The following is a 13,979-nucleotide window of genomic DNA, read 5'->3' on the forward strand; positions in this document are numbered from 1 at the left end:
AGACACCATGATTATTGCACAGGTGTGCCTTAGGCTGGCCACAATAAAAGGCCACTCTAAAATGTTCAGTTTTATCACACAGCACAATGCCACAGATGTCGTAAGTTTTGAGGGAGCGTGCAATTGGCATGCTGACTGCAGGAATGTCCACCAGAGCTGTTGCCCGTGAACTGAATGTTCATTTCTCTACCATAAGCCATCTCCAAAGGCGTTTCAGACAATTTGGCAGTACATCCAACCGGCCTCACAACTGCAGACCACACCAGCCGCTAACCACACCAGCCCAGGACCTCCACATCCAGCATGTTCACCTCCAAGATCGTCTGAGACCAGCCACCTGGACAGTTGCTGCAACAATTGGTTTGCATAACCAAAGAATTTCTGCACAAACTGTCAGAAACCGTTTCAGGGAAGCTCATCTGCATGCTCGTCGTCCTCATCGGGGTCTCGACCTGACTGCAGTTCGTCATCATAACCGACTTGAGTGGGCAAATGCTCACATTCGATGGCGTCTGGCACATTGGAGAGGTGTTCTCTTCACGGATGAATCCCGGTTTTCACTGTTCAGGGCAGATGGCAGACAGCGTGTGTGGCATCGTGTGGGTGAGCGGTTTGCTGATGTCAACGTTATTGATCGAGTGGCCCATGGTGGCGATGGGGTTATGGCATGGGCAGGCGTATGTTATGGACAACGAACACAGGTGCATTTTATTGATGGCATTCTGAATGCACAGAGATACCGTGACAACATCCTGAGGCCCATTGTTGTGCCATTCATCCACGACCATCACCTCATGTTGCAGCATGATAATGCACGGCCCCATGTTGCAAGGATCTGTACACAATTCCTGGAAGCTGAAAACATCCCAGTTCTTGCATGGCCAGCATACTCACCAGACATGTCACCCACTGAGCATGTTTAGGATGCTCTGGATTGGCGTATACGACAGCGTGTTCCAGTTCCTGCCAATATCCAGCAACTTCGCACAGCCATTGAAGAAGAGTGGGCCAACATTCCACAGGCCACAATCAACAACCTGATCAACTCTATGCGAAGGAGATGTGTTGCACTGCATGAGGCAAATGGTGGTCACACCAAATACTGATTGGTTTTCTGACCCCCCCAGACCACCCCAATAAAGCAAAACTGAACATTTTAGAGTGGCCTTTTATTGTGGCCAGCCTAAGGCACACCTGTGCAATAATCATGCTGTCTAATCAGCATCTTGATATGCCACACCTGTGAGGTGGGATGGATTATCTCGGCAAAGGAGAAGTGCTCACTAACACAGATTTAGACAGATTTGTGAACAATATTTGTGAGAAATGGTCTTTTGTGTATATAGAAAATGTTTTAGATCTTTGAGTTCAGCTCATGAAATATGGGAGCAAAAACGAAAGTGTTGCGTTTATATTTTTGTTCAGTGTAGTTCATGTCTCTATGCTGAAATGAACATACTGTATGTCTGGAAAGAGAAGTGTAGTGGATAGAGGAGATTTCCCATCTTTCCTAAAATCTAAAAGTATGTGTACATCTGAGTGTTTTTAATCTGTTTGGATAGAGGTGCTTGCAGGATATGAAACTTGTTCAATTATTTTTAAACTATCTTTCCAGTTCGTGTTGTGGTCCTGGCGATGATCATTTTCCCGTATCTCCTCCTCATCTTACATCCTCATTCTTTTCCCCAGTTCCCATTTACGCAGAGTTACAGTTTCACACCAAGTCTCTTGCAGTTGTATCTCAAAAAGGTTACTCCTGTACAAGACGAGGAGAGAGGAGGAGCGGATGCACGGATTTGGTACCTCTCACTGGTGAGAGGTATTGAAAGTGAAACGAAAAAAAATTTCTTTATAACTTCCCTGTTCAAATGTTTTTCTTTTGTCTTATACAACACAGGCCAAATGCTATTTGAGTTGCCCTTTATTTAATTTTGCTGTGTTAATGGTAAATGGACCTGCATTTGTATAGCGCCTTTCTAGTCATCCGAGGACCCAAAGCGCTTTACCACATATTTTTCTAGCATACTATATATATGGAAGTATGGGTATTAGAACGCATAGTTGGATTCAGGCGTATTTTGACCTTTAGGTCCACTGACAAAGCTGCCATGTTTGCTGGGATGAGAGCGCATTGGGTGGCACCACTGTGTCAATACAACAACAACATGAGGCAGTTTACCTTCACATTATCTGATACAATTGCTCTGTTATGAGGTAACGTCATTGTATACGGCGTGCTTAACAGTATTCTAAAAAGTTATGTGGGATACAATAGATAAAAGACATAACCTTTAGGGACAATAAAACCAGTGATGTTTCAATTTAATTTCTATTCAGTATGTTGGCTATTAGGGGCGGCACGGTGGTGTGGTGGTTAGCACTCTCACCTCACAGCAAGAGGGTTGCCGGTTCGATCCTGGGCGTGGGAGCCCTTCTGTGCAGAGTTTGCATGTTCTCCCCGTGTCAGCGTGGGTTTTCTCCGGGCACTCCGGCTTCATCCCACAGTCCAAAGACATGCAGATTGGGGACTAGGTTAATTGATAACTCTAAATTGTCCGTAGGTGTGAATGTGAGTGTGAATGGTTGTCTGTCTCTATGTGTCAGCCCTGCGATAGGCTGGTGACCTGTCCAGGGTGTACCCTGCCTCTCGCCCGATGTCAGCTGGGATAGGCTCCAGCCCCCCCGCGACCCTCAAGAGGATGAAGCGGTTAGAAGATGAATGAATGAATGAATGTTGGCTATTAACGGCAGGTCGCCAATTGATCACAGACTACACAAATTAATATAGGGAACTCTGAGTACAGTTGCTGCTCCTTTGCGTCGAAAGGGGTCAGTTGAGATGGTTCGGACATCTGATCAGGATGCGTCCTGGGTGTCCCACTGGTAGGAGGCCTTAAGACAGACCCAGAACACACTGGAGGGATTACATATCTCATCTGGCCTGGGAACTCCTTGGGGTCCCCAGGAGGAGCTGGAAAGTGTTTCTGTGGAGAGGGACGTCTGGGGTGCTTTGCTTGGCTCACTGCCCCATGACCCGGCCCCAGATGAGCAGATGAAAATAGATGGATGGACTGATAATAATCAAATAATATAATAATAAAACACTCCTCATTAATTTTAGTCTAGCACTATTTTTTACTCAAGTAAAGGATCTGAATATTCTTCCACCACTGGTTGGGGACCATACAGTCTATGGTGGGGACCCACGGTCAACCTCTCCAGGAACTTATGGACCAGAACACCTATACACATGTAACAGTGGCGCCTCCCAGAGGCTAGATCCTGTCAGTACAGAGCAAGGACGTGCAGCAGACAGCCGGTAGGAGAGGTCGTTATCACCGTGTTCTGCACAGGACCTGAGACAGACGGCCGTTTCCCGTCTGTGCCTGACAACCAGGCTGTCTCCACACTTTTTAAAGCACCATGAACAGGCCACTCGTGCCGCTGACCTTCTGGTAACATTTCTGAAAATGCTCAATGCGTGTTGCTCTGTGCTAGAAGATGGCGGAGTCGGATGGCGGGGATTTTGCTTCGAAACATCCACAGAGCAGGTGAGTGAAGCGGGGTGGGGATGTGCTGTGTCCACGGTGTTGGACTGCTCCCTCGGTGTTGACTTGTGCCAAGCCTCCACGGCTCCGGGACTGCAAGCCTGCTCGAGCCACGCCGGAGCGTCGCGGCGTCGCGGCTTGACTCTAGGAAACACCGAGGAGCTGTCTAGGCCTCCAGGCATCTACACTGCCTGCTCGTTATGTCTAACCAGTAGTGGAAATAAAGTAAGGATGTTACCATTGTCCATGTAGAGGAATAAACACACCTAACAGAGCCTGCTGTGTTGTAGCAGGTGAACTTCAACAAATCTGTTGACTCTATGGTAACTATTTTTCTTATAGTTTAATGTCTAAGGTAATACTTAAATACTTTTTTGGCAATGTTAAAAGCGCTAACCTAGTTAATTTCAGTCATGATTAGTTAACAGCAAAGCAACGAAATATATTTTGAAGTTGGGTGCATTTAACCATGTAATATTAATAGGCCTAACGTTAACTGGTAACACTTTGCTAAACAAATTTATATTGATATTTCAGAGTTTAAAATACAAATAGCAATTTTTCAGTTGACCCCCCCCCCCCCCCCGTAAACAGTCACAGGTGTAAATAATAAAATGAATGATGGCTGGATCACCCTGAGAAACTAATAGAACAGACCCATCACTAATGTTACTAGTAACACCTGTGCTTTCCTTACAATGGTAAGTCAAAATGGCAAAATGACCAAGATATATACAGAGCAGACACTGTAGAGTTGAAAAATACATTTGTATGGCTTTTCCATGAGAAAACTATGGCCTTGACCTGTATAAAAGATGACCCCCCTTTTTCTGACAGCTGTTTTTGTCACTTTGCAGACTGAACAAAACATTACAAGAGTCATCAGAACACTCATACGGGTTATTTTTGTTCCCTAAACCTTTTCATATCCCTTTTTTAAGACCTGCTATAAAGAAATTTACAAGCTTAGCAACAATAATGCTACAAAAAGGACATAATACAACACTCTTTTAATGCAACAGTGTAGGGACCAGTGCTCGCTTTGTTTTAATAGAACATCTGCAGTTGTCACGTGCACAATAACATACTGTATGTACGGATACTAATGTATCTGTGATAAGTTGATATTGTAGGTTAGACAAGGCCCGTTAGTTTATCAATTCAGGTTCTAGTCCTGCCTGTCAGTAAAGTATAGTCAAGATATTGTCTTCCTCTTCAAACACCAGCCTGCAGTATTTTCATTCTGGCTGTAATACGTACTCTGATCAGCTAAAGTAAGCTTAAAAGAGTCCTTTTTGAATTCAGCCAATGAAACACTTCTAAAAGTTGCAACAAAATTAAATCTTAATGCTGCATTCATGTGCTCCTCAGATGGTCCCATTTCCCGAGTTGCAAAGCCGGTCTTCTAAATTCGGTGTATTCATTAACTTTAACTTGTAATGTGGAAACAACATGGACGCTACAAAACAGATGTGTTGTTTTTTATTTCTCAGTGCATTAAAACAACAGTTTGAAGCTTTATATTACAAAGTGATTTTGTCCCAGACTTGTTGCTGCACCATTTAATCCCCTAAAACTACTAGAATTTACCTGACTAATGCTGATAAATAACTTTTATAACTAATCTAGGTCTCTCTATGTGGACAGCAACCAACGATTATGACTGAATACCATATTACAAATTACATATGAGCAAAAACTTGGCATGCAATATGTGAATTAATAAAAAGGTTATTACCATCAACCTAACATCTACTTTTCGTCCGCCATGTTTCTGCACAATGACAACCTGTGTGCAGAAATTTTCGCATACTGTCCAAGTTGTTCTTCGATTTGAGGAGACGTTCATTTGAATTTTCAGACAAGAAATTTTTTTTCCGATTAATCCGACACCACATGAGTGTAGGGTTAGATAAAGAGAAAGAAATAGGGATGGAGATGGCCGAGGTGACTTTATACACAAGATGAGCACATACAGTGGGTGTTGGATATTTTATTATTTGATGCATGTACTCACAGGCCTAAAGCCTTCAGTGCTTTAGTCCATTTTAATTTAATATTTCATGACCTAATTTTTTGCCCGGTATTACATTGTGATCTAAAAAATAAAAAATTAGATCATTCTTTTATACTGAAATGTGGTGTTGAGCTTTTTTGTCGTCTGTAATCTGCCTTCTATTGTGATTGGATGCCATTTTTGGGTCTTCTTTAACAAAGCAGGGCGGCAGAGGAAGCGCCAACAAAAACTGAGGTGGCAGCTGTCACAGTACAGCTATCTGCTGTCATTTCTACCTGTGTTTAGTTGAGGAAATAATTCTTCTTGAAGGGATGTCAGGAAACGTAATACTATTTCAGGTTAAGTTTCTATCTTTAGTATTATTGAAGTTTTTTTATCTTCTGTCCCTGTGATGTCACTTTGACACAGTTTAATGTGGTTTTTCTACCACTGCATGTTGTTTCAGCGCACTGAGATTTTGTTACCCGAGCTAGTCATGTTTCCACCTACTGTGATCATGCGTCTTACTGGAGGATTTATTTCAGTCTTCCATGTGCAGCAATGAAGTGTTTAAACAGAGCAATGACATTTCTATTGATAGCAATGTTGTTTCTCTCCTGTGTGCAGACTCGCTCTCACTAATACAAAGATGCTGTACACCACAGATTGCATTTCCCCCTGGCTGACTGTGGCAGATTAAATTAAATTTCCATCACAGTATTGCTGTGTGCATCTACGCCTTGATATTAGGTATCTACATACAGATCACAATTTAATATTCTTGAGCTACAGTCTGCTTGGCAAGAATATTGCAGTTCATAGCTGTGAAAAATTAACAAAGTCTCCAAGTTCAGTTAAGAATAAGCACTGGAAAATAAAAAGGAGGTTTATTAGGCAGCATCCGTTGATTTATTGATTGTAAAAGGGCCCTTTTTTTCTTTCCAGTATGGCTAACAAGAATAGCACCCTCCGCTGTACATTCTCCGCCCCAAGCCACAGTGCCACTCTCCTCCAGGGCTTGTCCATCTTGCGGGCTCAAGGCCAACTACTTGACGTTGTGCTGGCCATCAATGAGGAGCGCTTCCAGGTCCACAAAGCTGTGCTGGCCGCCTGTAGTGATTACTTCAGGTTAGTCACAAGACTTCTCACTGCCCATTTACATTTTTAAATTGGAAGCACTTAGCTGATGCTCTTATCCAGAGCAATATACGCTGAGTGCACTGTTAGAGTAAGCTGCAGTTCACAGGTCAGCTATATTAAAAGCAGTTCAGTTTGGGAGAGGAATGTAAAGGAAGGAGAGGGAGAAAGATGAAACTCACAGCAAAATGATGCACTTACTTGTACTTGTCTTTAATCTGAGTAATTATGCTTCACTGGATTTATATTTACAGAGTTTCTGCTGATTATAGAAATTGTAGGAAGATGTATTACAGAAATGGAAAATAGGGACATTTTATGATGATAAATTAATAAATCTAAATTAAATAAAAATACAAATTAATGAATGTTGCCAAATATACCTTTCACTTGTATTGCATACTTTTCTAATTAGATAGTTTTTATTTCATCTGCCATGGACACCAAAACCAAACAGTAATCCAGAAATAAGAAAACCTTTTTCTCATCATACAAGTGTTCTTACTTAGTTATAGAAGAGATAGATTTATAAATATGTCATGCACATCACTGACTTGTTCTTGTGTTACAGAGCAATGTTTACTGGAGGCATGAGGGAGTCAAATCAAGACACCATTGAGCTGAAGGGTCTGTCCGCCCGTGGGCTCAAACATATCATTGACTTTGCCTACAGTGCAGAAGTCACTTTAGACCTTGACTGTATTCAGGATGTCCTCGGGGCAGCTGTGTTCCTCCAGATGGTCCCGGTCGTGGATCTCTGCGAGGAGTTCCTCAAGTCAGCAATGAGCGTGGAGACCTGCCTGCACATCGGCCAGATGGCCACCACCTTCAGCCTGTCTTCCCTCAAAGAGTCGGTGGACGCCTTCACCTTCCGCCACTTCCTCCAGATCGCAGAGGAGGAGGACTTCCTGCACATTCCCATGGAGCGCCTCGTCTTCTTCCTGCAGAGCAACAAACTGAAGAACTGTAGTGAAATCGACCTCTTCCACGCCGCCATCAGGTGGCTCCAGTATGACGAGTGTCGCCGGGCTCAAGCCAGCAGCGTCCTCTGCCATGTGCGCTTCCCACTCATGCGCTCCTCTGAGCTGGTGGACAGCGTTCAGACAGTGGACATCATGGTGGAGGACGTACTGTGCCGCCAGTACCTCCTCGAGGCCTTCAATTACCAGATTCTTCCTTTCCGACAGCACGAGATGCAGTCTTCACGGACCGTCATACGGTCTGACGTCTATTCAGTCATCACTTTTGGTGGGACGCCCTACACTGACAACGACCGCACAGTGAGCACCAAGGTGTACCATCTCCCCGACACGGCTTCCCGCCAGTTCAAAGAGCTGACAGAGATGGAGACAGGGTGCAGCCACGCTTGTGTTGCTGTGCTTGATAACTTTGTGTACGTCGTTGGTGGACAGCACTTACAGTACCGCAGCGGCGAGGGGGCAGTAGACAGCTGTTACCGCTACGACCCGCATCTGAGCCAGTGGTTGCGCATTCAGCCTTTGCAGGAGGCTCGCATCCAGTTTCAGCTCAATGTGCTGCATGGACAGCTGTACGCCACCGGAGGGCGCAATCGATCTGGCAGTCTGTCATCTGTAGAGTGTTACTGCCCAAAGAAGAACGAGTGGACTAATGTGGAGCCATTAAAACGCAGGATTTGGGGTCATGCAGGGACTCCCTGTGGGGAGAAGCTGTACATCTCAGGGGGTTACGGCGTCTCGTTGGACGACAAGAAGACTCTTCACTGCTACGACCCAGCGTCAGACCAGTGGGACTTCAGAGCTCCCATGAATGAGCCCAGAGTGTTGCATGCCATGATCAGCACCAAGGATCGGGTTTATGCTCTGGGCGGTCGAATGGACCACGTGGACCGCTGTTTTGATGTGCTCGCGGTCGAGTATTACATTCCAGAGAACGACCAGTGGACCACCGTCAGTCCCATGAGAGCAGGGCAGTCTGAGGCAGGCTGCTGTTTACTGGACAACAAGATCTACATCGTCGGGGGCTACAACTGGCACCTGAACAATGTCACAAGCATCGTGCAGGTGTACAACACAGAGACAGATGAGTGGGAGAGAGATTTGCACTTCCCAGAATCCTTTGCTGGCATCGCTTGTACACCGATTATTCTTCCACAAAATACCACACAACGCTAACCGTCTGACCTGTGACTGTGAAGATTTTATTCCATGTGCTCTTTCTGTCGACCATTGAGTCAACACAAGGTGTGAACATTATGTAAGCTACTGGTGTGTGTGTGTGTGTGTGTGTGTGTGTGTGTGTGTGTGTGTGTGTGTGCATTCTCTCATTTGAGGTAATGACCTGAAAAGCTACTGAGCAGCATTACTTGGATCTGTGTGTCATTTTCTGTCGATGTCTCTCTTTTTTTGGCCCAAATGTGTTTAATCAACAGGCAAACCTTCACTTATAGAGCTGTTTTTTTATTTTAAATTTGTTTTATGTTAAAACTCTGAAGAATCTCAATTGTTGAGACACGTTTATGAAACCCATCTAGGCTTTTGAATGACAATTTGAAAGGACAATTTTGATGCGTTCCACGGTGGAGGCCCATAGCAAGTTGATATTCAGAGTAATTTCATAATTAAAATATCTGTAATTATTTGATTGGTATATTATCTCAAAATAAATTGCGCATTACCTAAATTTATAACACATCTTATCTGAAAAATACTTGTAATTCAGTCTGTAAAAGTTTTATAGTTTTACCAATCAAGGGCTGAAGTTACAAACAGCACAATTTTGAATCAAAGTCTCGAGTTGTATTTATTTTTTGCATCTAATATTAGACATTTTGATTGTACAGTTTTGAATGTTTTATTATTTGTTTGCTTCTTTTTACCCTGTAATATTTTGCTTTGTTACAGTTTTATTACTCAGACACTAACAACAACTGACTGTTGTATGTCTCCACAAACAAACTAATCATCAAACAACATTGCACAGTAAAGATTGCACAAATGAGCACAAGTAGTGTTTATGTTCAACTAGGTATCAATTGTTTCATTTGGGTGTTGGTTTGTTTTGTGTTTTTTATGTCCTGAGCTGATACCCCCACTGACACACTAATTGTTCTCTCAGTCAACATAACAAACCAGTTTAGACCTCTTAAGGCAGCTACATAAATCATTCATGTGTGTGTGCCAGTTGTAATGTCAGTGTGAGCTGCTTTTAATGTTTAACAAGTGCTACATCTGTGTGCCACACGTTATCGTCCCTTGACCAACAGTAGGGGAGACACAGTTGATGTTAAGTGATGCAGATTTAATGTTGAAACTATTTGCAAAAAATCTCCCCAGAATAAGTAGTTAAAGGGACAGTTCATACCAAAATCCAAATACATATTTTCCTCTTACCTGCAGTGCTGTTAATCATTCTAGATAGTTTTGGTGTGAGTTGCTGAGTGTTGCAGATAGATGTCATCCAGCTTGTGGTGCTCAAAGAGCCAAAAAACACACTGGAAAACTCAGCAAAAATGTCTCTTTCTAGAAAGCATGAGTTATTCAAGATAATGTACGGACATTGTTGTGAGCAGTTTCATGTAGGAACTGTTTTCTCTCTACTGAACTACACCCGCCAACTGTATCACAGTGCAGAGAAAATCGTGTGTCTGCTTATGGGCCATGCATGTGACTGCAAGATTTAAACACTGCGTAATGTTACAGCTCAGCCGAGGTGGATGCCATTAATGTTTGCATCTTGCGTCGTCAAGAGCACCAGCCTCTTGTCCATGAGTAGATGTGCTTCTTTCTGCACAGTGATACAGTTGGCGCATGTAGTTCTGTAGAAAGGAAGTAGTTCTGTCTGTGGATTATCTTGAGTAACCAGGTCTTGATTTCTGGAAAGAGACATCACTGATGAGCTTTTCAAACCACAAGCCGAGTGCCATCTAGTTCCATTATATTGGAGAAAAGGCAGATAGCTCCACGGCCGATATCTCCAACACTCAGCAACTCACACCAGAACAATGTAATTCTATAAATAGCTCTGCAGATAAGAGGGAAAATCTGTATTTTTATTTTGGGGTGAGCTGTCCCTTTAAACTATCTATTTACCATATTTGATACTGGCTTGTATTTTGACTGTTGAAAGCAGCATTTATCAGACGTCTGAATCTGCTGTTGAAGTTATCGATGTACTTTATGTGTGTAAGGAAGACGCAAGCTTAAAGTCCTTGTTTTCCCTTTTTAAATGCGATCATCTACATGATGGTGACAAGCGTCCATTTTAAAATCTGTCTCTCCTGTTGCCTTAGTGTGTATTTGTCTTGTGTTACCTGTACCAGTAAAAGCACATGATATCCTTGAAGTGCAATATAGAGGAAACCGCTGTTGTCAAAGGGGAATGTAGACGTTTGTGAAGCTTTATGTGCATCCTTTATTAAAGGTGTATCATGTTTTAAAAACACACCACGGTTTCTTTGTCTCTTCTTATTTTGATTGGATGGTATATTTTCACAACAAGTCAACAGAAACGCTGCCATGCACTATAAAGGGTTGTACTGGTTGAATCCACAGACTCCTATAGACACGTAAAGGGAAATTTACTGTGCAACTTGACCCAATAAGAAGTATTTCTTTACTTTAGTGCTGCAACTAATGATTATTGTCTTAATTACTCCATTAATTGTTTGGCCTATAATCTGCCTGCCCACACTCCCAAAAGCAAAGTTAAAATGTCTTGTTTTGTCCTACCAACAGTCCAAAACTGAAAGATACTCAATTTGCAGTGATAGAAAACAGAGAAAGGCATCAAACCCTAAGCATAAGCATTTGTTTACTTCCAGCATACATAAGAATATTCATATACAGTACATTGATTATTGTCCCATTTGTCTCCCACCTTCTTAAGCCCTGTTTCCACCAAACACTTGGTACTGTACCTTTGGAACCTAAAGTAACCCTACAGACATGGACCCTGGCGTTTCCACCGCAAACAGTACTCTTAAATGTGGACGGGGTTGTTGTCACTCACTGCTCCGTCCAGCACTCACTGTATTTCCTCCTTTATCAGTCTGCACCTCCTTTATTGTCCACAGAACAGGCTGCACACTGACATTTTCAGAACAAAATGAAACGGGCTGCAGTGAGAGTCTCTCTCTCCATGGGATATTTAAAAATAGCGGGTTTGTGCATTCATTCCTTCTAAGACAAGCTCAGGGGTTTAGTGTTTAGAGAGAGGGTGGTATGACATGCAAAAAAAAAAGACCCTGCCCAGAGCAGAGCTGGGGATTTGTGGTAATATGGTACCCGCCTCAACCACCAGGACACCCCAGGCTCTGCAGTGTTACTAGTTTATCTCTGCTAAATAAAATATGTCCTTTTCTCTTAACCAGTGTTGCATTATTAAAGCAACAGAAAAACACCTGCTGTTGCTGTTTTAGAAACCATGTAAAAGAACCAACCCATTACAAAACACACTAGATGTTTTCAAATTATAGGTGAGTTTTGGGGAATGTAACAAAAACTCTCAAAGATAATTGGAGTTAGATGTATCTTGTTTAGGTGGAATTTAATTCTGTTGTGGAAAAGGTGATGCTCAAGCCACTGAGCATCATGGGCATTACTTCTCACCCCTTTCATGCCTCGCTGGATGAAAACAGGAGCACCTTCAGCAACAGTCTAATACCGTCAATTTGTGCTGCTTAACGCTACCGGAGTATCTTCCCCCCTGTGGTCATTAGTCTGTACAGCTCCTCTGTCTTTTGTTTTCTTTTTTACCTCACGGCAGTGATAGCCCTGGCCAGAGGCATTATGTTTTCAGGTTGTCCGTTTGTAGAATTTGTTAAGGGGATTTCGTCAAATTCGGCACAAACGTCCACTTGGACTCGACGTTGAACTAATTGGATTTTGATGGTCGCTGTTACCTTGCTTCCGTCCCATCTTGTGAAGGCAATATGTCAAGAACGCCTCGAGGGAATTTCCTCATATTTGGCACAAACGTCCACATAGAGTCAAGGGTGAATTGATTACGATTCAGGGGTCAAAAGTCACTGTGACTTCACAAAACAAGTTTTTTTGGCCATAACTCAAGGATTCATTGGCTGATTCTGACAAAAATTTTACACAAATGTCTAATAGGAAGTGATAAGTGATGACATTTTACATGCAAAGGTCAACTTCACTGTGACATCATAATGTTCTGCAGTAATGCTTTTCTTTCCTCTACGCAAAGCCATAACTCCGGAACAGAAGGGGAAACGTTTGATCAGATACTGAATTTGTGACACTAATCTAAAAACTGTGCTGATTGTATTGATCCTCTGTGCTTATGTAGGAAGACGTGTGAAGCATATATGTTTTCACAGACATGAATGTACAGTAATCTGTATGTGTGTATGTGGCATAAAACCGCGAGGCAGTAATTCTAGTTTTTATTTTATTTTATTTTATTTCCCTGTAGTTTGTAACATTTGAAACATAGCAACACAGATACACCTTTACAGTGTCAATACATTGCTTGTAAACTGAAACATTGTTACCTGTACTCTGCATTTTTATTACTCAATACAGCCTTTTCGAACATTTGCTTTGTTTACTGGACTTTATACTTCATTCTGCTTCCTTTAGACCTGTTGTCCTCGTTTGTGGACACTTTTTTGTGCCATCTAGTGGAGACAAAACCACAATACACTTATCCATGTGAAAACAAAATTGCAGCCATGTCTGCCAAGTCAGTCTGCAGTGGGCCCCAACACGAAGGCAGACAAGGTACAAAACCTGATTAAATTTAATGATTGAAACTTGTTTATTTATGATTAAAAACATTTGTAGTTTGATATGCCATACAAACTTCACCAATTTTAGCAACAGTAACAAGCTAGGACATTGTTAATCAGAAAGTACTAGTTTTAAGACATTGGGACTTTATTATTGTTGACAATGTTTAGTTTTTTTATACTTATCAGATCCTACTCATCTCAAACAGCGAGGAGAAATAAAAAAAAATGCAAACTAAACAACAGTTTGGGTTTCAGGAGGATATTTAATAGTTATGCACATGTACTTTATTTTAATCTACACCGATCAGCCCAAACATTATAATCACTGGCAGGTGAAGTGAATAACATTGATCGTCAAGCTCTGCTGGGAAACTTTCGGCTCCTGGCATTCAGGTGGACACCGGCAACAGTGCACCTTGATGATGGCAGGTGTTTGGATGAATGAAGTGCTTCATGTGGCATACACATGGATGCCAGGACTTTCCCAGCAGAGCATGACATTGAAACGAGATGGTCAGTATTGTTCATACCTGTCAGTGGTTTAATATTTTTGGCTGATTGG

The 13,979-nt window shown here is 42.4% G+C and overlaps 1 protein-coding gene across 2 annotated transcripts; it reads left to right on the top strand.

The window, feature by feature from the left end:
• The first annotated feature begins 3,299 nt into the window (after nucleotides 1-3,299).
• On the top strand, nucleotides 3,300-11,105 carry klhl26 (kelch-like family member 26). 2 transcript variants are annotated; one of them, XM_033620745.2, is made up of 3 exons: nucleotides 3,300-3,551; nucleotides 6,490-6,672; nucleotides 7,253-11,105. In XM_033620745.2, exons 1-3 carry the CDS (start codon nucleotides 3,502-3,504, stop codon nucleotides 8,832-8,834), a joined length of 1,815 nt encoding a protein of 604 aa, XP_033476636.1. In that variant the 5' UTR covers nucleotides 3,300-3,501; the 3' UTR covers nucleotides 8,835-11,105. The 2 variants fall into 2 exon arrangements, with proteins under 2 accessions (XP_033476636.1, XP_033476637.1); XM_033620746.2 differs by lacking the exon at nucleotides 6,490-6,672.
• Nucleotides 11,106-13,979: the final 2,874 nt, after the last annotated feature.

The sequence above is a fragment of the Epinephelus lanceolatus genome, chromosome 6 (assembly GCF_041903045.1).
Source record: "Epinephelus lanceolatus isolate andai-2023 chromosome 6, ASM4190304v1, whole genome shotgun sequence".
Classification (NCBI taxonomy): Eukaryota; Metazoa; Chordata; class Actinopteri; order Perciformes; family Serranidae; genus Epinephelus; species Epinephelus lanceolatus.